Source organism: Mustelus asterias, chromosome 2, assembly GCF_964213995.1.
Source record: "Mustelus asterias chromosome 2, sMusAst1.hap1.1, whole genome shotgun sequence".
Taxonomy (NCBI): Eukaryota; Metazoa; Chordata; class Chondrichthyes; order Carcharhiniformes; family Triakidae; genus Mustelus; species Mustelus asterias.
The window spans coordinates 47546388-47568315 of NC_135802.1; the positions used below are offsets into that span (position 1 = coordinate 47546388).

The 21928-nt window shown below is 45.1% G+C and overlaps 1 protein-coding gene across 2 annotated transcripts in view; it reads right to left on the reverse strand.

Moving 5' to 3' along the window:
• Positions 1–21928, reverse strand: part of LOC144507473 (voltage-dependent L-type calcium channel subunit beta-2-like) — a 150433-nt gene that overhangs the window by 103280 nt on the left and 25225 nt on the right. The window contains exon 1 of one of the 2 annotated variants that reach the window (XM_078234609.1): positions 19279–19947. The exons of the other annotated variant lie outside the window; for it this stretch is intronic. Coding sequence (XP_078090735.1) covers positions 19279–19311 — 33 coding nt within the window. The 5' untranslated portion in view covers positions 19312–19947. Of the gene's footprint in view, positions 1–19278; positions 19948–21928 lie in introns of those variants that run through there. 2 annotated transcript variants of the gene reach the window in all.

Here is a 21928-nt window from a genome sequence, read left to right on the forward strand (position 1 = left end):
TTAAAGAGCACATTTGTCCAGTTGCATAAATTATGAACAGTCAACCACATCAAATTTTCCAAGGGATCATTACCAATTCACTGCAAGTTTCTCTTTCACTGCTTGCAGAGCAAAGCAAGAAATAATGATAATGAGAATCTTCATGGGAGACTGCCATTATTAAACCCTTTTGAAATGGCCATTCTCCAAATCAGAGCATTCCTCCATGCTGTAGGTGATGCCATTGCATGACTTCTATTGTACACACACGCACACACGCACAATGGCATGTCATATTCAGCCCTGTCACCATTGTTTCCAGAGGGACCTTGGAGTCAGGGTTTAGAACAGGTTCTTCCTCTCGTTCTGCACACAATCCCCTCTTCTCTTTCCTCCTCCCCCATCCCATGTTACAACAGAAATGAGGTGGCAACTCACAAGACAAGTAATCCTCACTTTACCCATTATGAGCACCAGTACCCGAGATCCACCAGTACCCGAGATCCACCAGTATCCGAGATCCACCAGCACCCGAGATCCACCAGCACCCGAGATCCACCAGCACCCGAGATCCACCAGTACCCGAGATCCACCAGCACCCGAGATCCACCAGTACCCGAGATCCACCAGTATCCGAGATCCACCAGCACCCGAGATCCACCAGCACCCGAGATCCACCAGTACCCGAGATCCACCAGTACCCGAGATCCACCAGTATCCGAGATCCACCAGCACCCGAGATCCACCAGTACCCGAGATCCACCAGTATCCGAGATCCACCAGCACCCGAGATCCACCAGCACCCGAGATCCACCAGTACCCGAGATCCACCAGTACCCGAGATCCACCAGTATCCGAGATCCACCAGTATCCGAGATCCACCAGTATCCGAGATCCACCAGTATCCGAGATCCACTCTGGTGCATTTGGTCATTTTGTAAACTGAGTGGTAGTAAGCAGCAGCATGTGACCATGGCAGTGAAGGAGCAGGAACCCATTTGTCCAATGGCGGGATCAGAAATCGGTGATTCAGACATCATGGACCTCATTTGGTTGCTACCATTGTTTTATTTAAAGGGACAGGATATAATGCAAGCATTTTGGAACTGAGGCAATTACATTCTATAAGGAATGAGGAGATTAGCTATGAGGAGAGGTTGGAGAAACTTGGTTTGTTCTCACTGGAACGACAGAGATTGAGGGATGAGCTGATAGAAGTCTACAAGATTATGAGAGGAATGGGCAGAGTGGATAGTCAGAAGTTTTTTCCCAGGGTGGAAGAGTCAATTACTAGAGGGCACAAGTTTAAGGTGCGAGGGGCAAGGTTTAAGGGAGATGTACGAGGCAGATTTTTTACACAGAGTAGTGGGTGCCTGGAACTCTTTGCCGGGGGAGGTAGTGGAAGCGGATACGGTGGTGACTTTTAAGGGGCGTCTTGACAAATACATGAATAGGATGGGAATAGAGGGATATGGTCCCTGGAAGGGTAGGGGGTTTTAGTTAATTCAGGCAGCATGGTCAGTGCAGGCTTGGAGGGCCGAAGGGCCTGTTCCTGAGCTGTAATTTTCTTTGTTCTTTCAATAGTAGCTGAGTGATAATGTTACTAGATTAACAATTCAGAGGCCTGCCCCTAACGATCCAGAGATTACTGGTGAGTGTAGAACTATAAAATTGACATAAAAGCCTGGGAAAAGAAATCTGCTGACCTTTTCTGATCTGGCCTATAAGTGATACCAGACCGTACAGCAATGTTCTTGACTCTTTAAATGTAAACTACAATGTCGTACTATGGTAGGCCTCGTATAAACGAAAATATTTTCCCTCTTTTTAATGATAGCATAAAGCTAAGGACTTACTGGGTTGTAAAAGGAAGCTTCAAATTGTTAGTTTTTATGGCAGTGAATCAGATCGAGGGGGAAAGCTCCATAAATATCTGTATACAATGGGCCATTTATTAAAACATTCAGATATGTGACACAGCTTCCTACATCACATGACTCTCTCCTTCCAACACCCAGTCAATCTCCTGACCTTTCCCTGGGGTACCTCTCAGATTTAATTTTTACTCCCAATATTTAATAAACCATGTGAGCTTTTACAACAATCCAGCACCTTCATGGTCACATTTATTGATATCAATTATTCTAATTGAATAGAATTCAAGTTCTCAATCTGCCCATTTGGCCTTGCTGGTGTTCCCAAGAACTAAAAATAAGTAAAGTTCCCCATTACCACAACCCTATAGCTCTTACACCTCTCTGTAACATTCTTGAGAATTTGCTCTTCCAGATCTTTCCCACAAGTTGGTAGCTTATAGAATAGACCCATCAGTAATGGCACCTCTACTGTTTAACTCTAACTAAATAGATCTTCTACACTCAAGGGAATTCAAGCCTAGTTTAAGCAAGTTGTTCTCATAATTTAAAACATTCCCAGCTACATATATACTATTCCTCCAAGGACAAGATATCCCTCCCGAGATGCAAACTAAATGCAGTCCTGTGACTAGTGTGTGATCACTGCATTATTGTAAGCACAGAAACAGCCATGCCAGTGTTGCCAAAAGCAACTTGATACCTCACTTTGCAATGCAAAAGTAGTCACATTTTCTAAGTATTGAACATACACAAGAACAAAGAACAGTACAGCACAGAAACAGGTTCTTCGGCCCACCAAGTCTGTGCCAACACAGATGTCTCTCGAGTCTAATATTTTCATAAATAGTCCATATCCCTCTATTCCCTGCTTATTCATGTATCTATCCCGATGCCTCCTGAACGTTGTTATAGAATCTGCTTCCACCACCTCCTCCAGTAGCACGCTCCAGGCATTCACCACCGTCTGCGTGAAAAACCCTTTTTCCATGAGAAAACATCTCTTTTAAACTTTACCCCGCTCACTTTCAACCTATGCCTCCGAGTAATTGACTCTTCGACCCTGGGGAAAAGACCCTGACTATCCACTCTATCCAAACCTGTCAATCTTGTAAACCTCTATCAGGTCCCCCCTCATCCTCTGACACTCCAATGAAAACAATCCAAGTTTGTTCAACCTTTCTTCATAGTCCATATCCTCCAAACCAGGCAACATCCTGATAAATCTCTTCTGCACCCTTTCCAATGCATCAACATCCTTCCGGCGGCCAGGATTGTACACAATACTCCAAATGTGGCCGAACCAAAGTCTTATACAGCTGCAACATGATTTTCCAATTCCTATATTCAAGGCCCCGACCGACGAAGGCCAGCATGCTATACGCCTTCTTGACCACCTGAGTTGCCACCTTCAGGGAACTGTGGATCTGCTCGCCTAGATCCTTCTGTATGCTAATATTTCTAAGGGCTCTGTCATTTACTGTATACTTTCGTTCTGCAGTAGCCCTTCCAACTCACATCACCTCACATTTGTCCGAGTTAAATTGCCTCTGCCATCTTTCGGCCCAGGTCTCCAGCCGATTTATACCCTGCTGTATCCTCTGACAATCCTCCTCACTATCTGCTACTCCCCTAATTTTTGTATCATCTCCAAATTTACTAATCAGACCACCTACATCTTCCTCCAAATCATTTATATATATTACAAACAACAGAGGCCCTAGCACCGATCCTTGTGGAACACCGCTTGTCACAGACCTGCAGTTAGAAAAGTACCTTTCTAGTCTAATACACTGAGTCATATACATCTCAATTAATCACACCAACCATTGCTATATGCTCAGCAAGGGCAGCGTTCCTGCACAATGCTTAAGCAAACAAGGCATAGAAGTACACAGCCACAAGAGATAATTTAAATCACCGCAAGAACGCTTTAGTAATACTAACTCCACATGCACTGTTAATACAACATCGACCACACACCACATTCATTCATAATAACCACTTTAATTCACCAAACAGCACATGATTAATCGATCTATATGTTTTTATCTTGGCTTTCTTTCTGGACTCATTCCTCACTCGCCATGCATCTTCACGATCTCCTGGCAGAGACAACATAACCAGTGAACCATAGCTGATTCAGGAAACCTCTGCCAAAACTTCCTCTCAAACCCCTTCGAAGGTAACCGGGTAAGCTCTCGGAAGCCCCAAATTATTAAACATTGCCCAAAATGTCCTGTTAGAAAGGAAATCAGCTGTTCTTACCTGGTCTGACCTACATACAGCTCCAGACCCACATCAATGTGATTGACTCTTCCAAGTGGGGTAACAAATGCTGGTCTTGCCAGTCACACCCACATCCCATGAAAGAATTTTTTTTAAAATCTTACTTTTTCTGCTGCGCTGTTGTAGTTTTCTGATAATAAATTCAGCTCCTCCTTGAGGGGGCAAGGAATCAATCACCAATGTCTCCCTAGGCAGATCTTCCAAACAAATAGAACTTCCATGATCTAGCCTCCCACCCGGCAGTCTTAATTTAAACGCAGGAACCATTCTTCTACCTGACCCACACTCTGAAAGAAGATCTCTGTACATCATCAGTCTAATGGTCGCAGTAATTTTAAAGGCCTGAATCAAATCCCCCTGCGTCTCTCCAGCAACAGCTGGTCATTAATCTGCACTTACATCTTTCGGTTTATAGTTCCAGTGGCTTGAAGATTACATAAATTGTAAATTGCTTCATAGGAAAAATTTAAGCATCACACACTCTCCCTCTTTTGTGCAGTTTTGAGAATGCTAACATTTCTGGTGCAGGCAGCAATGATGCCATCTTGGGAGTTAGCAGGGGTCCAACACCTTCTCTTCACGCCGGCAGTGGCACAGTGGTTAGTACTGCTGCCTCAATGCCAGGGACCCAGGTTCGATTCCCAGCTTGGGTCACTGTCTGTGTGGAATTCTCCGTGTTTTTGTGGGTTTCCACTGGGTGCTCCGGTTTCCTCCTACAGTCCGAAAGGCGTGCTGGTTAGGTGCATTGGCCATGCTAAATTCTCCCTCAGGTGCTGGAATGTGGCAACTAGGGGATTTTCACAGTAACTTCATTGCAGTGTTAATGTAAGCCTACTTATGACATGAATAAATAACCTTAAACTCTCCATTCTCCACCCTACACCAGCAGCCCTTAAAGGGATCATCAACTACTTTCAGGTTCTGTGAATGTGGGGGGTTTCAGTGGTTTGTGCAGTTAAAGGGGCTGAAATCCACATGTGGAGGTGCCGGCGTTGGACTGGGGTAAACACAGTAAGAAGTTTAACAACACCAGGTTAAAGTCCAACAGGTTCATTTGGTAGCAAAAGCCACACAAGCTTTCGGAGCTGCAAGCCCCTTCTTCAGGTGAGTGGGAATTCTGTTCACAAACAGAGCAATATAAAGACACAAACTCAATTTACATGAATAATGGTTGGAATGCGAATACTTACAACTAATCAAGACTTGATTAGTTGTAAGTATTCGCATTCCAACCATTATTCATGTAAATTGAGTTTGTGTCTTTATATGCTCTGTTTGTGAACAGAATTCCCACTCACCTGAAGAAGGGGCTTGCAGCTCCAAAAGCTTGTGTGGCTTTTGCTACCAAATAAACCTGTTGGACTTTAACCTGGTGTTGTTAAACTTCTTACTGTGAAATCCACAGGCAGTGATGTTCTGGGGCATGTGTTGAGATTTGCTGTGGGCTGCTGCACAGCTCTGCCATCATGAGGGCACAGTCCCTGCCTACCAGCATACACCACCAGGCAAGCAAGAGAAAGAGGAAGAATGGAAGCAGGAAGAGAGGAGTTAATCGGCACATTCCTTTTCTGTTAGGCTGTCTGTGAGTGACTCATCTAACTGTGGCACAACGAACACAAACCAATTCCCCATTTTAACATCAGTCTCACACTTTACCTTCTTTCTGTGACTGCCCATCACAAAATGTTCTTGACCACAATGCTAAAATAAAAGCCATCGCAAAACTACCATTCAAAATCAGTTAGAAACTAAACCATCAAATATACCAAACAAAACAGTCAACAAATCTATTCTAAACCTGTATCCAACCTTGGGCAGACCACACTGCATGCTATTCTGATCACCATATTTTCAAAATGAGGCACTGGAGAGGTGTCATTCTATTAGTGCCTGTCTTCTATGTGCTTGTATGCAATCTTACCTCAATGGCTGCAGCATGGCTGGTGGAAGGTTGTTGACTTTCAGTGGTGGAGACTGCAGATGGCCTTGCAAGACAACCTCAAACCAGTTCTAGCTCTAAAAGGCCTGGCTTTACACTGCACCATCTTGGCATGGGCAGGAGCAGCCTGGGCTGGCTACCTGACAGACAGCAGCAAGGGAATTTGGTGGAATGGCAGTAATGAGAGGGAGGACAAACACTGCCATCCTGAGGGAGAATAGCAGGTGTGTGCTCTACAGAGCCCATACCACTACACCAAAGTGGCATCTCAGCGATCCTAGTAATCTGCTGGAGGGCACATTTCTAAACTGCTGAGACCCAGGACTGGGTCCACAAGTATTCTTATGAATTTGACCGCCTCTTTCATATTGGAAAGGATGGGCTCCAAGATCAATGCAAAGCCCCTGTGCCAAGTTCATGATGGACTTCTCCATGTTCCTCGGCTGCGACAGCAGCCTTTTTCACAGGCCTCCACCAAACATTTCATTTCATATTCCTCAGCCTTTTTCTGTTCATTGCCCAAACTCCTCATCTAACTTCTCTGCAGCAGAACCCGTGAGTGATCTCACCGTCCGGTAAGCATTCTCTCTCAATGACCCTATGCTCCCATGTCCAGTATGAATCATGTGCCAATTCTGCCTCTTAACGGTCTTCTAAAGCCTGCGCAGGGTCAGCATCTGAGCAGCTGGCTGTGAGTGTGAGAACTACGTCACTATGTTCCTACTCTTCCACCACAGCCTGGCCAGGTTGGAGTTCTTGGGTCTCCGACAGGAGAAAGATACACGGGTAGGGTTGTAGTGAGTAGTGGAATGGAAAGCAGGAGATACATGAACAAAGAACAAAGAACAAAGAACAATACAGCACAGGAACAGGCCCTTCGGCCCTCCAAGCCCGCGCCGCTCCCCGGTCCAGGATTGAATCCTGAATCCAGGATCCCCGCCCAATTTTCCAGCCTATCTACATACCAATATCCTATCCACCGAGCTGTCCCTCACAGCTATGATGCTTTGTTCATTACAACCTATTAACTTACCCCCACCCCCCCATTCCAGACCATGTGATCTCCAGGGAGAGGCGAAAACCCAGAGTGAAAAACCCCAGGGCCAATATGGGGAAGAAAAAAAAATCTGGGAAATTCCTCTCCGACCCCCTGAGGCGATCGAAACGAGTCCAGGAGATCACAATGGCCCCGATCGGAAAATGCTTCCCAACCCTAGTCATTTCCACTTCCACGAACACCATATGAATTCCCTGCCCCCGAGACAGGTTCCCAACTATCCGCAGTCTCACTCTGTACTGGCACCAGCAAGATGATCGTAGAATGAAGCCTTGAAACGAGAAACCAGGAACAATTAGCCCGCGCCGCTCCCTGGTCCAAACTAGACCACTCTTTTGTATCCCTCCATTCCCACTCCGTTCATATAGCTGTCTAGATAAGTCTTAAACGTTCCCAGTGTGTCCGCCTCCACCACCTTGCCCGGCAACACATTCCAGGCCCCCACGACCCTCTGTGTGAAATATGTCCTTCTGATATCTGTGTTAAACCTCCCCCCCTTCACCTTGAACCTATGACCCCTCGTGAACGTCACCACCGACCCGGGGAAAAGCTTCCCACCGTTCACCCTATCTATGCCTTTCATAATTTTATACACCTCTATTAAGTCTCCCCTCATCCTCCGTCTTTCCAAGGAGAACAACCCCAGTTTCCCCAATCTCTCCTCATAACCAAGCCCCTCCATACCAGGCAACATCCTGGTAAACCTCCTCTGTACTCTCTCCAAAGCCTCCACGTCCTTCTGGTAGTGTGGCGACCAGAACTGGACGCAGTATTCCAAATGCGGCCGAACCAACGTTCTATACATCTGCAACATCAGACCCCAACTTTTATACTCTATGCCCCGTCCTATAAAGGCAAGCATGCCATATGCCTTCTTCACCACCTTCTCCACCTGTGACGTCACCTTCAAAGATCTGTGGACTTGCACACCCAGGTCCCTCTGCGTCTCTACACCCTTTATGGTTCTTCCATTTATCGTGTAGCTCCTCCCTACATTATTCCCACCAAAATGCATCACTTCGCATTTATCAGGATTGAACTCCATCTGCCATTTCCTTGCCCAAATTTCCAGCCTATCTATATCCTTCTGTAGCCTCTGACAATGTTCCTCACTATCTGCAAGTCCTGCCAGTTTTGTGTCGTCCGCAAACTTACTGATCACCCCAGTTACTCCTTCTTCCAGATCATTTATATAAATCACAAACAGCAGAGGTCCCAATACAGAGCCCTGCGGTACACCACTAGTCACAGGCCTCCAGCCGGAAAAAGACCCTTCCACTACCACCCTCTGTCTTCTATGACCAAGCCAGTTCTCCACCCATCTAGCCACCTCCCCCTTTATCCCATGGGATCCAACCTTTTTCACTAGCCTACCATGAGGGACTTTGTCAAACGCTTTACTAAAGTCCATATAGACAACATCCACGGCCCTTCCTTCGTCAACCATTTTGGTCACTTCTTCAAAAAACACCACCAGGTTCGTGAGGCATGACCTCCCTCTCACAAAACCATGTTGACTATCGTTAATGAGTTTATTCCTTTCTAAATGCGCATACATCCTATCTTTAAGAATCTTCTCCAACAACTTCCCCACCACGGACGTCAAGCTCACCGGCCTATAATTACCCGGGTTATCCTTCCCACCCTTCTTAAATAACGGGACCACATTAGCTATCCTCCAATCCTCTGGGACCTCACCTGTGTCCAGTGACGAGACAAAGATTTGCGTCAGAGGCCCAACGATTTCACCTCTCGTCTCCCTGAGCAGCCTTGGATAGATTCCATCAGGCCCTGGGGATTTGTCAGTCTTTATATTCTCTAACAAACCTAACACTTCCTCCTTTGTAATGGAGATTTTCTCCAACGGTTCAACACTCCCCTCCGAGACACTCCCAGTCAACACATCCCTCTCCTTAGTGAATACCGACGCAAAGTATTCATTTAGGATCTCCCCTACCTCTTTGGGCTCCAAGCATAAGTCCCCACTTTTGTCCCTGAGAGGTCCGATTTTTTCCCTTACAACCCTTTTGTTCCTAACGTATGAATAAAATGCCTTGGGATTCTCCTTAATCCTGTCCGCCAAGAACATTTCGTGACCCCTTTTTGCTCTTCTAATTCCCCGTTTGAGTATTTTCCTACTTTCATTATACTCCTCCAGAGCTCCCTCCGTTTTTAGCTGCTTGGACCTAACATACGCCTCTCTTTTCCTTTTGACCAGTCCCTCAATTTCCCTGGTTATCCACGGTTCTCTAATCCTACCCTTCCTATCCTTCTTTTTTACAGGCACATGCTTGTCCTGTAGCCCTAACAACCGTTCCTTAAAAGACTGCCACATACCAGATGTGGATTTACCCTCAAACAGCCTCTCCCAATCAAGAGCTGCCAATTTCTGCCTGATCCCAATAAAGTTAGCCTTCCCCCAATCCAACACCTTACCCTTGGGACACCACTCATCCTTTTCCATCACTATCCTAAAGCTAACAGAATTGTGGTCACTATTTGCCACATGTTCCCCGACCAAAACTTTGAAGACCTGACCGGGCTCATTCCCCAGCACCAGGTCCAGTATAGCCCCCTCTCTAGTTGGGCTGTCCACATATTGTTCCAACGAACCCTCCTGTACACATTTTACAAATGCCTCCCCATCCAGAGTCCCTGCCCTCAGCGATTTCCAGTCTATACCAGGGAAATTGAAGTCTCCCACTACAACAACCCTATATTTCCTGCACCTATCCAGTATCTCCTGACATATCCATTCTTCCACTTCCCTTGGGCTGTTGGGGGGCCTGTAGTACACCCCCAACATAGTGACTGCGCCTTTCCTGTTTCTAAGCTCCACCCAGAGTGACTCGCTACACGACTCCTCCGAATTGTCCTCCCTCTGCACCGCTGTAATATGCTCTCCAACCAATACCGCTACTCCCCCACCTCTTTTGGCCCCTCCTCTGTCTCGCCTAAAACACTTGTACCCTGGAATATTCAGCTGCCAGTCCTGTCCCTCTTTCAACCAAGTCTCCGTCACCGCAACCACATCCAAATTCCTCGTGCGCATTAAGGCTGCTGACACTGTCTAAGCTTTCTAAATCAGAACAGATTGCGTGATGTGATAAGGATGATTAAATAGGAGGATCTCATCATTTGTGATGGCTTTGGCCCTGCTGCTGGCCATGCCTCAATCATGACTTCTCTAATAAGGGTGAGCATCATTTTCACCATATCAGTAAGGTTATGCAGCTGTGCCTGTCCCCCATCAGGTCGAGGGCTTCAACTTTTTAGGTGTCCAGATCACCAACAACCTGTCCTGGTCCCCCCATGCCGACACTATAGTTAAGAAAGCCCACCAACGCCTCTACTTTTTCAGAACTCTAAGGAAATTTGGCATGTCAGCTACGATTCTCACCAACTTTTACTGATGCACCATAAAACGCATTCTTTCTGGTTGTATCACAGCTTGGTATGGCTCCTGCTCTGCCCAAGACCGCAAGGAACTACAAAAGGTTGTGAATGTAGCCCAATCCATCACGCAAACCAGCCTCCCATCCACTGACTCTGTCTACACTTCCCGCTGCCTCGGCAAAGCAGCCAGCATAATTAAGGACCTCACACACCTTCTTCCGTCGGGAAAAAGATACAAAAGTCTGAAGTCACATCCCAACCGACTCAAGAACAGCTTCTTCCCTGCTGCTGTCAGACTTTTGAATGGACTTACCTTGCATTAAGTTGATCTTTCTTTACACCCTAGCTATGACTGTAACACTACATTCTGCACTCTCTCGGTTCCATCTCTATGAACAGTATGCTTTGTCTGTATAGTGCGCAAGAAACAATGCTTTTCACTGTATTTTAATACATGTGACAATAATAAATCAAATCAAGTCAGTTAACCACTTCTCCCTCTGCTTATGTACCATGCAAGGGAAAGGGAAGTATTTCACCCTTTCCCAGCCATTTCTAGCTTTCTGCTTCAGCCAGCAAACATCTCCCTTTCAAGAGATGCAGGCTGACTTAAGCTTTGGAGGCTAGCTTTAGAGCAGTGGTAGCCTCAAACACATTTGGTGCCCTGCTAGGCATGCAGCCACTGGGCAGCTCATTCAGTGCTGGGCTGCACATGGCAATCATTTCAAATAAGCAGGTAGTGCAACCTGTGCATGCTGCCCATACCAGAAGTGAAGGGTACAAGTTAATCATACATCCTGCTTTCAGAGCTATCTAGTTTTAACCTGTAAAGTTACAACTCTCCTATGGAACAGACCTATAAATAAACTCACGAACAGTTGCATAGTAGGACAGAACTTGAATATTGCTAAAAAGACATGTTGACAAAGCTTTTCATCTTGCTCTAGGGGCGGCACAGTAGTTAGCACTGCTGTCTCACAGCGCCAGGTATCCGGGTTCGATTCCCAGCTTGGGTCACTGTCTGTGTGGAGTCTGCACGTCTCCTTACGTGGGAGTTCCATATAAAAACTTCCCAATTTCCAGCAAAAAATTGAGAGATCTGCAGAATATTCATAAATTCCAAAGTTTTTATTACTTGGTTTGGTGTCCCCAATAGATCAAAAGTTCCTCTTCAACTCTTCTCAACAGAGTACCATGGAGTTCCATCTGTACGTTAATCATCCCCACCTATACTCTTTCCATGCAGTTTTGTATTTAATTGGAAGTTTAACATTAAAGCCAGCCTATGTATCCAAATGAAAGCTGAGTGGTCATCAATTTTGCAGATGCTTTTCACAGGGAACAGGGGAGCCCTTGTCATCCATACCTCAAAAAATAGTGGAGCTTTCATCTTCATTTTGCATCATTCATTCTTGAGAGAGAGAACATGCCTTGCTATTGTTAGAAAGCCTCAAGATACATGGTTATCCTACTTCTCCCTCACCATGGCTTCCGCAGCTTACTGGAGCACCAGATTGTTGATTTGTACAACAACAGTGTGAAGATTGGAAATATTTTATGGAAGCAAAGTTAAACATTTTATAGCAGTTACTTTTGTGAGGGAATCTTAAATATGCATGATCAAGCAACATTATTGTTACACTGACCTGGACATTCTTGACAATGATGTTAAGATTTAGTTAAACACGTTGTAATAAACTTGCTTTACAGACAACTGTCCCCCATCTCAGGGCACAATTCTTCTCAGATTCCATGTTGAGATCTACTATTAACTAAGGGGCAGGAAGAACTCGCAGATTGAATTGTAAACAGTTTAATCATTTCTTCTGATTAGAGGTCGGAATGTTGAACACCGCCTCCTCCGGTCTTTTTTTTAAGGAATAATTTCCTAAATACATGCAGAAATTTTGCACCTTGATAGAACACTATGGGTGGAATTTTCCTGTCCCGCATGCCACAGGAATTGTAGCAGGCGGGACACGGACCATACAAAGGTCCGTTGACCTCAGGCAGGATTTTACAGTCTTGGGGCGAGTGCGGCTGGAAAATCCCACCCTATGGGTGGAATTTTCCAAAAAGAATTACAGTGTCATGTTCTGACTGAAAACTGACGTGTTTCTCTAAACATAGCCAGGTATTCTCACCAGATCTTATGACACTGTCAAAAATAACAATCAGGAGGGTTTGTGCCATCACTCTAACAGGGTGGGGCGTGATAGAAGCAGCAAGGCCACCACCAACCAACCCACCAACGCCCCACCAACATATAAGCAGAACCCACCCACCCTCCGATAGAGGAGGGTAACCCTTTGTCAGTGCTCAACTCAGTGCCACTTCAGTGCCAGGGGGCAATGCCCAGCCTTGCCCTTCAACCCCTGGGGCCTCCTGGCACCTCTGCACCCCCAGCGTGATCCCCTCGGTTGTGAATTGTGGCCAGTGTAACATTACGCCACAGGGGGAGCACTCCACAGGGCTGGACGATATAGTATAAAAGCTGCTGAATAATATTTAAACTGATTTAAATTGATACAAATCAGGTCCATATCCTTTCTGGGCATGAACTGGAAGCAAGGGGTGGGGGGATTGGAGGGCATCTTAAACCGAGATGTCACCAGCACAAATCCCGCTATGGATCTCTCGGGAGATTTAGCGGCCACAAGGGGATGTGCGCCACAGTAAACTGGCCCACTAAATCTCACCCCATGGTTCATTCCAAGATGCAGTGTGAAACCGAAAGTGCAGATTAGAACAGGTAAGAGGAGGTCTAAATTTGGTTGGTTCTTTTAGATACCCAGGGTATCCCTTTGGACATGATCTCAAGACACTTTTGGGAGAGACAAGTCATCCTCTCAGGTTGTTAAAAATAAGCATAACTATACATTTTTTATGCACAAACTCATTTGGAACTGTCCAGCTGTCAACAAACCGTCATGGAGTTGTCAAAGGATAAAAAGTGAGTTGACATGGACAAAGGGCAGTGGTTAGGTGCCATAGGTTGGCAGGAGTTGGCACTAAATTGGCATAGGAACCTTAAAAGGCCATCAGGATTTGGGAAGCATTGAGGTTATGAAGGGCCATGGGAGGTGGGAAAGCGAGACACGAGATAGGGCATACACGCATGGGGATATTTTGTTTTTAAATTCATTTTGTAAACTTATTTCAACACAGTGCCAGAGCAGAGGGGCAGACCTTCCACCCAACCCACCTCTGCACCCACCGGCCTCCACACTCCTTCTGAGGGCAGCAGACCGGACATCAAATCCAACCCACCCTCCCACCACTGGAACAAAATTCTGAACTGCGGTGGCCCTTTTTAAAGGTCGGCTTCACAAAGTTGGGAATTTTCCCATCTCTGTGCACCCAACCCAGGAGCAAAAACTGGGCCTTTATTTAGTCCTCCATCGGGTGTCCATTCACTATCTTTCATTTTATTAAAAGACCTTAAATCAACGCCCACTGTAAACTCCACAATGCAGTGTCACAAATGAATTAAAAAAGCACTGCAATGTCAAGCAAAATTTGAGTTACAATATCGAAAACTATTTTTAAGCAGCATCTGGAAAAAAATAAGCTTGAAGCCAAGAAGCCCAGTCTTGAAGATATAAAATATAAAGGCCGTAATTCTCCAATGTCATACGCTCTGCCACCGCTGCCAACGAGAACGGAGAATTGGCGCTCAGCCCCAGATCTCCATTCACTGCAGCCAAACCGGAGAACCCAAGCCACCGACGAGGTCGGAGAATCCGGCTAAAGAGTTACTCCTGCACATCACTGTATTCATCCAGTATCTTACAGCTGTCAATAAGCACTCAGTGCTCTACTGTAAGACCTATAATCAACTTAAGGTTTGAATTCTGACAGTGTTGATTGGGCATCGGAAAGGGACATGTCTCCATGCCAAATGCACTGATTGTTTTTTTAATGGCTTCTTGGAAAATGTGGCAAAACAAGTTTCTATCTCAAGAACAGATCTCTGACAAAAAAATTGTTCCCATCCTTTAAGCCACAATACTGTTTCTTCAGTGCTGCAGCAGGACTTGAACCGGTTTATATTGTAAAAATAACATTCATAACATGCCTAAAATAATTGAGCACTTGTGAAGCAAAGCTCAAGATTACCAAAAACTAAATTATTGCTTGGTAACTATTTTGGTCTGGTTGCATCTCTGAAATGGCATGAAAATGTTTTTCTTTGTTAAAAGGAGCTATACAAATGTAGGCTATGATTGCTATTAGAACACCTTCATCAATTTGTAACCTCTGTAGATCTCCTCCCTCACTCTCAGAAACCTCAGATTTGTCTTCTGTTCCAGTTGCAAAGCAGCTTTGAAAATATGTTTGGCTGAGTCTACATTTTCTTTCAACTTTAATCACCCAATCAGGTTTAAATTTATTGGTCGGGTTTTGCTAACAATAAACTGAAAGCATTTGTACAAGTGTGAAATGTTAATGATCATACTTTTCATTTTGATGCAATATTAATTTATAACCAAACTATTCATTTCAGCTTTAATTGCATCTTCTTCACTTTCTTGCTCAAATATTAAATATTATCTAGTCTGAACTGTTACACATCATCCTTGATCGATTGACTTAATCCATGTCTATTTCTAGAATCCATTTTATTCCACAAAATCATTCAGCACATTGAGAGGCCTTTCAGTCCATCGTGCCAGTGATGCCAATGAAGAGCCATCCATTTAGATCCACTCCTTTGCTCTTTGCATAGAGCCCTGTCATTTCTTGCCCTTTAGTTATTTTTCATAGAAACCCTACAGGGCAGAAGGAGGCCATTCGGCCCATCGAGTCTGCACCGACCACAATCCCACCCAGGCCCTACCCCCACATATTTTACCCGCTAATCCCTCTAACCTATGCATCCCAGGACTCTAAGGGGCAATTTTTTTAACCTGGCCAATCAACCTAACCCACACATCTTTGGATTGTGGGAGGAAACCGGAGCACCCGGAGGAAACCCACGCAGACACGAGGAGAATGTGCAAACTCCACACAGACAGTGACCCGAGCCGGGAATCGAACCCGGGACCCTGGAGCTGTGAAGCAGCAGTGCTAACCACTGTGCTACCGTGCCGCCCTTCTGTGCTACCGTGCCGCCCTTTCAAGCAATACATCCCAGATCATGACAACTCACTGTGTAAAGACATTTCTCTTCACCTTCTGTGATTCTTGTCATTGACAGTCCCCATCTCTAGTTCTCCAGGGCAGACACTTCATGAAACCAGCCATTTACCATTTTCAACTTAATTGCAAACAGGCTGTTCATAACACAATAAACAACAGGATATTATGGGCAATTCAGTAAGTGCAATTAATTGCTAATTGCTGTTACCTATTTACCAGAGCAGCCAAGAGCCTCTCTTGAGTGCAGTCCGTCCTTTATTATCTGTTTTTAAAAGCACGAGGAAGGACTAGTTGAAGCTGCCCAAAGTCTCCACTCCCAGCCTGCCTCGGTCGTTAACAAGGCAAACTGTGGATGAGGCTTCAGGCTACTTCAATTAGCTGGTCACTAAATACAGATGATCTGTCAGTCTATTTTTTTTTAAATTAGATTTTGGAAAGATGTGGCAGCATGCAATGCTGTTCCCATCACTTTTTAAACTAGATCTGGATCCTCGTTCCTTATTTCTTCCAAATCTTAAGGATTAAGGAGTCTAATAGATACAGCATCTCTCACATATAATGAGTAAATCACATTCCCACAAACTTGTGAACTATATGCAGTGGTTTGCACATTTTAACTTGTGCCCTCTGGTTGTCAACCCTCTTGTCAGTAGAAACAGTCTCTCCCGATTTACTCTCATTAACCCCTCCCCAATTTTTAATACTAAATCTGTCCTTAAAACCTTCTGTGTTCTAAGAGCAATCCCAGCGTCTCTTCTCTTTGTGCATAACTGAACTCCCTCTTCATCGAGATTAGTTTTCCCTGGTTAAAATGTCATTTGTTTTGAATAGATGGTGAGATATGGTGACTTCAGACAAATGCTACTTTCATATCTGGATAACATGCACAATGATGTGACACCTACATTAGATATTACAGTAATTACACAGGGCTTTCTTAACCACTTTGTTTCACAGATTGTGACCACGATAGGAATTCATTGCTGTTCAGTGGAGGTCAGGAAGCATTTAAGTGGGGATATAAAGCACAAGAAAGTTAGGCATATCATTTCCTGTGATTCAAGTTGGCTAATGTACTTTAATCTTACAAACCTAAAATGCTGCCAGTTTTATGCCTGGTTCATGCTAACGTAGCCAATTTGAGATGGCAAGCTATAATTGCCTTTGGTGCCCAGGGCTGAGAGGAAACAGCAGCTAAGTTTCTCACTGCAGACTATAAAATAATGCTCTGCTCAAAAATATCTCTGCTTAAGACATTGGAATGTGAACGTAATCAAGAGTAGCTGCAATGACTCCCACAGTAGGAATGTCCAGTAGCACATCTAATGTGGGCTCATACAAATGATGGAGATATGGGGGGAAATTGTAATAAGTCTATGGAGGCAGAAGTCCCTTCACTGAAATCCCTTTATTTACAACTCTAACAGCGGTACACAGAGTGTGAGTAGTTAGCAGTCTACTTCCGGGGGTCTCAGAGGAACTGACACTCTCGGTTAAATACAAGGCAAAGACTCCCCGATTGGCCCATCAATTAGATCCTTAATTAGGGAGTTCATATTCCAATAGACCAACCTCAATGGCCTAATTGAAGTCATTACAGAAATCTTACCAAATTTTGTTTTTAATATTTTACTCCATCCTTAAAGTTACAAAGCCAATGCTCAGAATGGACCGGGCAAACCCAAATCCATTCCTTGCTTGCTCCAAAAAACAAATTCAAAATCCAATTGAATCCAATTTTGGCCCCCCCTGAAAGACACGAACAAGATCCAAGCTGACAAGATAAGGCATTGCACCCCATCTTGGCCTTGATCGGACCTGTGCCAAACTGCGCCAGGGGCATTCCCAATCCACTACCTGGCCATATCCCTCTCCCCGGAGGCTATACTCACCTTTACGCCCCGGGCAGACCCCCACGACAGGTTCACATCTCGATGAACCCGTTGTAAATGCCCAATGAATATCCGGTGAGGGAGTTAGTCCCGGAGAGAATGCGTGCTAATGACATGATTCTATGTTAAAATTCGCTTTCTGTGGTCCTGCGGCATATTTCACGCCACTTCGCTCGCGAGGTGCTGGGTAGATCGGAACGTGGAAACTCGCCGGTGCGAATCAAGCTTTCCGGCTTTTGAGTGTGCATGGCCATTCCCGCAGACTGAGAGCGAGGGCTGAAAATCACCCCCATGGTCACACATGTAACCCAATCTTTTATACCAACCAGTGGCAGGAACTCTACCACCTTGCCCGCTGCGGAATCGGAGCGGGCGAGGGTCCGACAACAGAAATCTCCACGGACCTCGGGTGGGGATTTCTGGTCTCGCTCGAGCGAGGCCGTTAAATCCCGCCCAGTATGTCGAACAGAGAAGCCAACAGGGGAAGATAACTAGGCAAATAAATCATGCTTCCCGTGTTTACAACATTTTCATTCATAATCGCTAACTATGGATAATTAAAATAGACTTAATGAGAAATGAACAGTTTATGTTTATGGCTGTTGCGACCCGAATGGCTCTAAAAATTTGCATACTGCCCTTTCATTTCTGGAAACTAGGGACAGAATTTTGGAAGCTCGTAGGTATAGGGAATGAAGGTGGATATTGCCCTGTGCCCACATTGGCGGCATTGGGTCTGTTTTAACCAAGTCAAGTAGGGAATTGAGGTAACTATGGGAACTATTAAGCCTTTGCGCACCAACTGGAGTTTTCCAGTTGACATTCAAGCTCTCTCGAGACCCAGAGATGACCCCGACCCAAAACAAAAATGTTGTCCTGGGTTTGAATCAAGTCCAAACCGACGGGATGACTACAAGGTGTGAAAGGTCACTTATGAAAATATGTTGGAAAAGTCTTGATCCAGTTTGCTACCTCTTGTACACAACACTGCCTGAAAACTTAACCTGGTGTTGTGAGACTTCTTACTGAAAATTTAGCAATGACATTTTTAACTGATGGTCTAAGACTGCAGCAGACATGTTTATGACTGAGCTGGAGGAACTTTGTTGAACAGCTAAACTTGCCGGACCTGACTTGGAAGGGTGTCACTGTTCCTTCACTGTCACTGGGATGAAATCCTGAAAATCCCAACAGCACCGTGGGTGTACCTACACCACAGGAATCACAGCGATTCATCAATTCAGCTCAAACCACAATAAATGTTGGTCTTGTTGGAATTACACTCACTTCTCACAAAAGGAATGTAAAAGGGGAACATATTCCATTTTCCAGCATGGCACTTAAAGAGGGCACACAAAGGGGAAAAGGCGAGACTTCTGTTTATCCCAGGCGCCAACACTTGATAATAGAATCATTTTCCTGCACTGAGATTCAAATATTACAATTACATCCAAAAAATGATCACACTCTGCGCCCAGAATTGATTTTCTTTCCGGGAATGTTGTGATTAAAACAGCAACAAAAAAACTGGGGCTATAAGAATTAAGTTCCCAAAAAAGGGGTCAACAATACATCTGTAAACTCCCTGAATAAAATTGTATGTAACAAGGCGCTGGCGGTGGGCTGTTCTAAGTGTGCAGTGTTTGGGTTGTCCCACTGTCTGGGATGGATCTTTCCATTCCTCCCCCCTTCCTTCCTTCCCTCCTTTACCTCCTCTGGCTCCTCCTGGCCGTACAGGTACATGTCGCCGCTCCGCTAGCTGCCAGCCGCTCTCATGGAGTCGCAGAGCAAGTCGATCCAAGACAAAAAGCCCACTTTTCCCCTGGACTTCCCCGGACTTGCTTTCAGATTGGTAACGGAAAGACGGCTCCAATCTTCGCAGAGTTCTCCTCCTCCTCCTGCTGTTAGTCTAGTCAGCGCTGGGCTGAAGATGCCCCCCGGAACAGGCAGCCAGCAGCGCTTTGGGTTTAATCTGTGTCGATAGACAAGTGGACGGAAGCGATAACTTTCTCCCGATTACTGCCTGCCGAGACCCTGGCCATCCCCTGACTGTTAAACAGCCGTCAAACTGGCCAGTCCTCAGCTCACTGCCAAAAAAACCCACCAAACTTCAGTCTATAACCTCTGTGTGTGCAGCCAGAACTCTCCTCCTGAACAGAGTGGAACAACATGTAGGAGTTAAGCAGCTCTCTTACACCACTGTCAGCCCGCTTTCCTCACTAAAACTTCCACTCCCTTCTATCTCTTCCTCCTTACTCTGCACTCAGTCATTGGCTCTCAGCAGCAGTAGCAAATGGAAAGGTTGACAGAAGCAATTGTTTTGCAGCTTTGCAGTTGTGTTTCAATAACTCGCCGAGGCATGGGAAAGCAACATTCATGTTGACGGCAGCCTCGGACTCACCCTTTAGTCATCACTCACAGTTGCCCGATTATATTTTTAGTTCGTGAACATATTTATCCTCAACTAAAAATAATAAGCGGCAACTGCTGTGGCCTAAACCCCTCGAATCAGTCAAATGGCAATGGTCATCGAATGTCCAATTTATATCTACTCCAACAAGCCTGGATATAGTGTCCCCAAGATGTGTATGTTAGATGAATTTGCCATGCTAAATGTGTGGGGTTGCGGGGATAAGGCAGGGGAAAGAGCCTGGTAAATTACTCTGTCAGAGTCAGTGCAGACTCGATGGGCTGAATGGTCTCCTTCTGCACTGTAGGGATTCGATAACAAACGAAAATCACATTTTTGAATTGCGCATGAGCTAACTGCTCCCTCAACACCATCCACGCATCTTTATACCAGCACTTAAGACTCCAAAGGTTAGATGGATTGGCCATGCTGAATTACCATTCCCTAAGATGTGTAGGTTAAGGGGATTAGCCAGATAAATGTGTGAAGTTATGGGACAGGGCCTGGGTAAGATGCCCTGTCGGAGAGTCAGTGCAGACTCAATGGGCCGAATGGCCTTCTTCTGCACTATAAGGATTCTATGATTCTAACATTCCTTGTTTTGTTTTGTTTGCTCCTTCTAAATTTTCTCCTCATCATTCCTGAAGACATTGACTATTGAAGGGTTTGGTTCCAGAGACATTGGTGACTCACCTGAGTGGTCATTGTGCTAATGAGAACGAGACAAAGGGCAAAGGTGACCACGCTGATTTCACCAGCCCAGCTTGATCCTTGTTTTCAGTTTGCACGAAGTGTCATTAGACTAGACAGAAGAGCGAACCCAGCTGACTGTGTCCTCTATATCACTCAGCCCCCAACACACCACCCCGACCAACAAACATCCCAAGAGTGTTGTGTGGCAACTTGCAGCACCTACACTTCCATAGATGTATTCTGAGTTATCGACTAACTAGGAACTGACTCTGTGCTCCCTCTGATAAACTTTGCACAATGTTAAGACCTAAAATGGTCCATTGGGTCACCTCACCCAATTGTAATAATAGAGATTTCAGGAAGAGTATATAACAAAAATAAATCTGTGCACTGTGAATTTTAACCAGTTTTACAACACTGCTGTAACATAAGAAATGTTCATTATGTACGTTACTTGGCCAAAAACATTTTGATTAAGAATATCTCTGAAATTAAACTTAAACAGGTAATGTTCACGTTCTAAATCCAACTTTCTTTCTAGACCTCTTGCAGATAGAAAGCCAAAGGCTTGAATTCTTGCTTTCTCCCAGCTCTCTGTACCTGGACATTAGCCAGCTGAGGTCCAAATTAAACCTACTACTGTCCTCATTAGGTCTAGACTCCATGTAGCCAACACCCACTGAGTTTATATGAAGCTGTTCCAAGGTGTGTTGTCTATCTTAACCAGGGTTGCAGGAAAAGCCCCATTACCAGTTTCAGTTAGCTTCCATTCTGCTATTGATCTTTAGAACTCCTACAGTGTAGAAGGAGGCCATTTGGCCCATCTAGTCTCCACCGACTCTTACCCCTAGGCTTACGCCGTAACACCACATATTTACCCCACTAACCTGTATGTCTTAGGATACTAAGGGCAATTTAGTATGGCCAATCAACCTAACCTGCACAATTTTGGACTGTGGGAGGAAACCGGAGCACCAGAGGAAACCCACACAGACATAGAACATAGAACATAGAACATTACAGCGCAGAACAGGCCCTTCGGCCCACGATGTTGCACCGACCAGTTAAAAAAAAAAACTGTGACCCTCCAACCTAAACCAATTTCTTTTCGTCCATGAACCTATCTACGGATCTCTTAAACGCCCCCAAACTAGGCGCATTTACTACTGATGCTGGCAGGGCATTCCAATCCCTCACCACCCTCTGGGTAAAGAACCTACCCCTGACATCGGTTCTATAACTACCCCCCCTCAATTT